This window comes from Tupaia chinensis, unplaced genomic scaffold, assembly GCF_000334495.1.
Source record: "Tupaia chinensis unplaced genomic scaffold, TupChi_1.0 Scaffold000316_1, whole genome shotgun sequence".
NCBI lineage: Eukaryota > Metazoa > Chordata > Mammalia > Scandentia > Tupaiidae > Tupaia > Tupaia belangeri.
Window position 1 is genome coordinate 8,339,960 of NW_006159809.1, and position 7,420 is coordinate 8,347,379.

Genomic DNA, 7,420 nt, shown 5'->3' on the forward strand with positions numbered 1-7,420 from the left:
GTTTCCTAACCTTCCTGCCCTTAACGCCCCCTCAGGGTAACCAAAGAGAAAACAAGTGAAATTCTTTTTTTTTTTTTTTTTAAGAATTGTTTATTTAATTGTATTTATTGTTATTTTTATTTATTTATTTTGGAGAGGTTTTTGCTATAGGGTGCTTGTGCTTGCCAGAAAGACAGAGACAAACAGAGAGACATAAAGCAAGAAATCACCCTCCAGGGGGGATGGCCACACCGCAATCCCTTCTCCTACATCATCTTCTTGGGATCTTAAGCACACGCATGCGGCCAGTTTGAGTTTAAGCCACCAGGTCCAGGACTCGAACCATGGTCAACTACATGGGAGTTCAGCGACATAGCCGTTACATCGTCTGCTGGTCCCATTATTGTTATTATTTTTAAATTCTATCAGAGAGAGACAGAGGGCAGGAAAGTGAGAAAGCAAACCACCAGGACCAGCAATTGAATTGTGGTTGGCCAAGCGGGAGTCCAGTCCAGCGCCTTAACCACCACTTCACCTGTCAGCCCCTACTATGGTAATTCTCCTATGGTAATGGATAACAATGAGGGTTTGAATGTCTTTCTTTGATTTAGGGGAACTGGAAAATAGAATCACTTTTTAAGACTACATAATAGCTCCCATACAATTTTTTCAACTTAATTTCTAGACTGCTGAGGGATTCTAGTTTCTTTTCTCTTAAAGAACAATTTAATTTATCCATCATCATTACCACTTTTTAATTTGACCAGAGAGAGAAAGGGAAAATGAAAAAGCAAGCTGCCAGGTCTGGTACTTGAACTGAGGTTGTCCAGTGTCCCAACCACCATGCAACCTTCTGGTCCTGGGATCCTCTTTCATTATCTCTTATCTGGACCCCAAATTTAAGTTCAGTAGTCTCCTGCCAGGCCGAGAAATCAACCACCAATGAACGTGGTGGCTGCAGATTCTGCTATAGAAACTGTACCAAATAACTCTTCTGAGATATGACAGGTGTCATGATTGTTACATTATGCAATGACAATACAACAATCTGTATGAAAATATTAAGAGTTGTAACCCATACTTACTTCACCATCTTTGGCAAGCTTTCTACCACACCTCATGCTATTTCCCTCTAGTTCTTCTTTATTGATTTCTTGTGGCCTAAAAACATACACAAGAGATAAATTCATAGAAAACAGGCAACTACTAATCGGAAAAGAACTGTGAGTTAAAGAGAACAGAAAATCTTGCTACTAAAAATGAATTTTTGGGTTGCAGATAAAAATAAGAATGTACTGATTGAATCTAGTCCACTATCTTTGCTAAATGAAAAAGATTTAAAATCTTCTATGATTTACTTACCTCCCTGACTTCTGGATTACTTTAATTAGGGTTCAGTGAAAAGAAAAAAACAAACAAACAAACAAACAAACAAAGCAAACCAAGACGTGTCCCTGGTATTCAAGAGCTCAAGCTAGTAGGGGACTAAATATAATTAACTGCGGTGATGAGGAAAGAGTTGTGATGTAAGAACATGAAGAGGGCAGGACCCACTGCCTGGAGCGGGAAGGGAGATCATTACAGAGTAAATGTCAACTGCACCTGAGAGAGAGCTTGTTGGGATGGAGGTAGGAGGTGAATTCTGTGCATGGGGAAGTGTATTGCAGGAACAAGGAGCAACTGATAAAAAGGGAGCGGCAGGTAATAGAATACCAAATATACAAAAATATTCGTATAGCTGGAGCATAAGAACATAAGAGATGAAGCTAGGGAACCAGCAGTTAGTGTAATGGCTATGTCGCTGGACTCCCACGTAGTCGACCGCGGTTCGTGTCCTGGACCCGGTGGCTTAAAACTCACGCCGGTCGCATGTGCGTGCGTGCCCAAGATCCCGAGAGGAGAATGGAGGAGAAGGGATTGCGGCGTGACCATCCCCCCGGGGGGTGATTTCTCGCTTTCTGTCTCTATGTCTCTCTCTGTCTGTCTGGCGAGCGCATGCGCCCTACAGTGAAAATCTCTCCAAAAAAAAAAAAATAATAATAAAATAAAATAAAAAAGAGATGAAGCTAAAGGCATCTGGGATAGACTGCTGAGGGTCCCCACGAGCCATGCTAAAAAGCTGCAACTTCCCTGTAGACAAGAGTTCACAGGCATTTATTGTTACTTTAAAATTTATTATGAAAAACGGCAAACATAAGAAAATAGAAAAAAAACAGTATGAGCCAAATTTTCTCACCATCTATTATAGCTTCAATAATCTTAAAAAGCAATAATCCCTTAAGTATCACCAAATGTCCCTGGACTTATTTCAGCAGGGAAGTGACATGACTGTATTTCTGTTTTGGAAGATAATCCTCTTGGTAACATAGAAGAGTCTGGACAAGAAGCCACCTGGAGGGAGACCACTGGATTATAACCTAGAATCCAGGGAATACACTGTCTTCCTCACTTTGGAAGCCCTGTATCAATAAATAATGCCAAGTTATCCATAGAGTAGATGATTCCATTAGAGGCAATACAATCATAAAATTCCAAGGAAAGAAAACCAACAGGGACCAGCAAATGGCCTAATGGTTATGTTGCTGGACTCTCACATAGTCGACTGCGGTTTCATTTTGAGTCCAAGACCCGGCAGCTTAAAACTCATGCTGGGCACATGTGCATGCATGCCCAAAATCCCAAGAGAAGGGAGGAGAAAGGTTTGTGAAGTGGTCATCCCCCCCGGGGGTGTGTGTGATTTCTTGTCTTTGTCTCTCTGTGTCTCTCTAGCAAGCACACACACCCTATAGCAAAAAATCTCTCTTAAAAAAAAGAAAGAAAACCAGACAATTATTTTAGCTTGGTCTCTGAGGTGAGACTCTCTGTACTAACCTACTAACCTCAAGAAGGATATAGGAGAGAAGAATCTTGAAAAATAAAGAACATTTGGGGCTGGCAGGTGATGTGGTGGTTAAAAGCCTATATTCCCCACATGGAGAACCACGGTTCAAGTCCCAGACCTGGTGGCTTCCTTTCTCACTTTCCCTCTCTTTCTCTCTCTGGTCAAATTGGAAAATAATCACAAATAAAGTCAAACTAAAACAATTCTTAAAAGAACATTCAAAACTAAAAAACTGAATATATACAAAAAGTAGGATGACATAATACAAAATGCTTTAAATCTGAATTCTATTAACTTGCATTTTTTTTTTTTTGCTTTTGATTTATTTCTGTTTCAACAATCTTACTGTATCTGTGCTGGATAAATATGCTGTGAACATATATTTAAAAGTGGGATTATACATAAAGTAGAAACTAAGAACACTGAATAATATTAGGTCATCAGGAAAATCATAATGATTTTTACTTGGCATTATAACCAGTTTTTTGTTTGTTTGTTTTAATTTGCCCAGAGAGAGACAGAGAGAGAAAGGGAAAGTGGGAAAGCAAGCTGCTAGGTCTGAGACTTGAACTGCAGTAGGCCATGTGCGAGTTCAGCACCTTAACCACCACACCACCTGCCAGCCCCCACAATGAATACATTTAAAAATTCACAGTAAAAGGTTTTTTGTTTTGTTTTGAATTAATAATGATATAATATACTTACCCCACCTCACTATCTTGCTCTGCCCGGAGCATAGCAAGCCACTGCTGTTTATACACTGAAGACAGCCATTCTACAATGTAACAATAAATACACAAATTACAATAAAGACGGAAGAACATAAGTGATTAAATATTTTATGTAGTTACCATGTCTAAATTCAAGTTTAAAGGAGCAATTTAAAAAGTAGGTGGTGGGTCACCAATGGTGGGGCTGAGAGAGAAAAATCCCTGGTAAAAATGGAGGATGAAAATAGGTGAAAGAGGCTCCCTTAGACACAGAATTGTAAATACAGCTTCTATCACTGCCCTGAAAGGCAGGATCACTAAGTAAAGTTTGCCAGAATCCCCTGTGGCTGAGGATTAGTGTAGGATGAAACATTCTGAAAAGGTGTCTTAAAGAAAACTTTGATTCCGTAAAATAAGTTAAAGCAATTCTTTTAAACGTCATCAGGCCAAAGTCCAAAACAGAAACTTCTAAAGGTGGTATACCAGGTCAGTAGCCACAGAAACAGTCTACAGCAGATTTGAATGAAACATAGTATTTTCCCAATAGAATAAATGAATTTGAGGGATTTTATTCAGATTGTTTTTCTTGTCTTATATAAATAATATGGAGAAGGGGGCCCCTTAAACCATATACTGTTTGAAAATCTAGTATCTTACATTTACAATGTTTTTTTTTTTATTTATTTATTTGAGAGTTTTTTTTTCGCTATAGGGTGCGTGCGCTCGCCAGAGAGAGAGAGACAGAGACAGAAAGCGAGAAATCACCCCCCAGGGGGGATGGTCACGCCGCAATCCCTTGTCCTCCATTCTCCTCTCAGGATTTTGGGCACGCATGCACATGCGCCCGGCATGAGTTCTAAGCCACCGGGTCCGGGACGCGAACCGCGGTCGACCACGTGGGAGTCCAGTGACATAGCCACTACGCTAACTGCTGGTTCCGTATATTTACAATCTTGAAAAGGGAAAAGATACCAGTATTGTCCAGTCTTATATTATTTAAGTGAAAGAAAAAGTGCATTTTAAACTAGTAAGGCTTGTCCCAAAAAAATGAAGACTACAGGAACTAGCTGATGGCATAATGGTTGTGTCACCGGACTTCAAGGTAGTCAACTGCTGCTTAAGTCCCAGACCCAGTGACATAAAACTCACACTGAGCGTGCGTGTAAGATTCCAAGAGTAGACTGGAGGAGAAGGGATTGCGCCGTGGCCACCAACTTGGGGGTGGTAGGGGAGGTGATTTCTTGCTTTCTGTCTCTCTGTCTCTCCAGCAAGCACACATACCCTACAGAAAAAAACCTCTCTCAAAAACCCCCCCAAAAAACAAAAACAAAAAAAAAACAAGCTCAACTGTTTTAGTTTTTACTTATTTATTTTTTAAAGATTTAATTTTATTTATTTATTTTAATTTGCTACAAGGCACATACACTGACAAGACAGCCAGCCAGAGATAGAAAGAAAGAAAGCAAATCACCGCAACCAGCAGGTAGTGTAATGGCTATATCGCTGGATTCCGTGTAGTTGACTGTGGTTCGAGTCCTGGACCTGGTGGCTTAAACTCATGCCCAAGATCCCAAGAGGAGAAGGAATTGAGGCATGGCCATCCCCCGTGGGAGGTGACTTCTTACTTTCTGTCTCTCTGTCTCTCTCTGTCTTTCTGGCGAGTGCATACACTCTATAGCAAAAATCTAAAAAAAAAAAAAAAAAAAGAAAGAAAGAAAGAAAGCCAGCCAGCCAGCCACCAGCTCTGGGACTCCAATCCTGTCGGCCAAAATACCTTAACCACTACGCAACCTGCTGGCTGCAAGCTGAGCTGTTTCATAAAACATGTAAGCGAGAGGTGGATGATGAAGGTAAATGACAAAAAGTTTTCTTATTAATATTTCCCACACAGAAAAATGAAAGTATTCTGCACAGAGCATCTGGTAATAAAATATTAATATAAAATTATGAAGAAGCGTGGCTCAAAAATATTCATGTGTAATAACCTAAAAATCTAGTTCTAGAGCTATTTTCTGAATAAAATCAGTTACATGGATTTACGTATCTTTTCATTTTCAGGAGCTTCTTTTCTTTCTTTTTCTTTTTTTGGAGAGGTTTTTGCTATAGGGCGCATGTGCTTGCCAGATAGACAGAGAGAGACATAGAGACAGAAAGCGAGAAATCACCCCCCAGGGGGGATGGTCACGCCGCAATCCCTTCTCCTCCATTCTCCTCTCGGGATCTTGGGCACGCACGCACACGCGCCCAGCAAGGAGCTTACTTTCACAAAACAAGCTGTGAGGTGACTGGGTAGGAAGATGAGCAGAGTGGCAGAGGGTCGGTCTAACTGCTGAAGTGGATGAAACAAATGACAAAAGAGGAATGACCAAGTAAAAGTATTGAGAGCATAAGGATTGCCAAGGTCCCAGCGTAAGTGCACACGTGGGCATCTGCAGTGGCACTAACATGAAGGTTACAGAGTGCTCTGCTGGAATATTTGCCAGAGAGCAGAGGGGACAGGAACAGAGAGGGTTTAATTTAGTGTAGGATTTTGTCACATGGGAGAACACAGAGTTGAAGGCAACTGTGAGAGTGATCTATTATGATCTATAAGGAAATTAAAGCACAATAGGGGAGAAAAGGCGGGAGAGGGTTAGAAGATTGGCAGACAATGGAGGGCTTACCATGGATTGGAAGTCACAGAGAGCAGCAAGAGGGAGGAGGCTAGGAACGTGTTGGGATATGGAATGGCCTGAGAACTCCTGGGTTTCTGATGCTGAGAGCCTCTGGGGTACAACAGGGTCCACGGTGTTCACACTGGCAAGTGCCTCATGCTCAGCAAAGTGCCCCTGGAGTTTAGGGCCAATAACTAAGAGGCACGGGTATTCAATGGCTTGTTCACGTGGACACATGGCATGACTGGATACAGCGAAAGACAGTAACTCCAGTGTCCAAGTCTTACATGAATGCAGAGAAAGGACTGGGAGGAAGGACTGAAGACAGACGGTTAGATCACATGCAACACTGGTTTGGAAAAGGCCTCTTAGTTCTCTATTAGCAGGGTGTTAAGATGGCAGCTTCTTTATAGCTGGAAACTAGAATCTCCTAGGAGAGCTAAATGAATGAAGAGATGGAAGATATTGAGGCTTTGTTGACCCTGGCTCCAGAGCACACAAGAGAAGGGTTTAGAGGAATGGGAACAAGACAGGTTAGAAGTGTCAGAGTGGAGGGAAGTGTGACACTAAGAGTACAGAATAAGACATTTAATGAACTGACCTATGATAAATATGACTCCATGAGGACCAGTAGGTGGCCTGGTGGTTAAGGCACTGAACACTCCCATGTGGCCGACCGCGGTTTGAGTCCCAGTCCTGCTGGCTTCCTTTCTCACTTTCCCTCTCTCTGTGTGTGTGTGTCTCTCTCTGGTCAAAGTAAAATAAATGAAGGAATAAATAAAATTAAAATTAAAAAAATATGACTCTATGAAATAATGGAGCTCACTGAGCTTAAAACAGGCAAATCCTAAAATATACTGCTTCTATACAAAGTCCTAATTTAACTTGAAATTAAACAAAAATATTTGACCCAAAGATAGTAAAATATACATTAAAGACTCCCCAGGTTGCTGACTGCATAACTTGGGTTAATGTTAACACATATTTGGCACTATTTCTGAAAAATAATCAATGAATTTTAGGTTAATCAAAATAATTTCAATTTATTTCACATCTAATATACCTTCCTACTGAGCGTATATACCAATCTAGCTCAAAGTGAGCTAAGTGGCTTTTTGCCTTCTCACAATATAATTTTATTTTATGTTTTTGTTACTGTAATTTGCATATATAGAACAATCTAACCATTTATAGGC

At 40.7% G+C, this 7,420-nt stretch overlaps 1 protein-coding gene across 1 annotated transcript in view; it reads right to left on the bottom strand.

The window, feature by feature from the left end:
* Positions 1-7,420, bottom strand: part of GMCL1 (germ cell-less 1, spermatogenesis associated) — a gene marked incomplete at its 5' end in the record, with an annotated part of 53,230 nt that overhangs the window by 19,267 nt on the left and 26,543 nt on the right. The window contains 2 exon segments of the mRNA XM_014588907.1: positions 1,065-1,140; positions 3,566-3,635. Coding sequence (XP_014444393.1) covers positions 1,065-1,140; positions 3,566-3,635 — 146 coding nt within the window.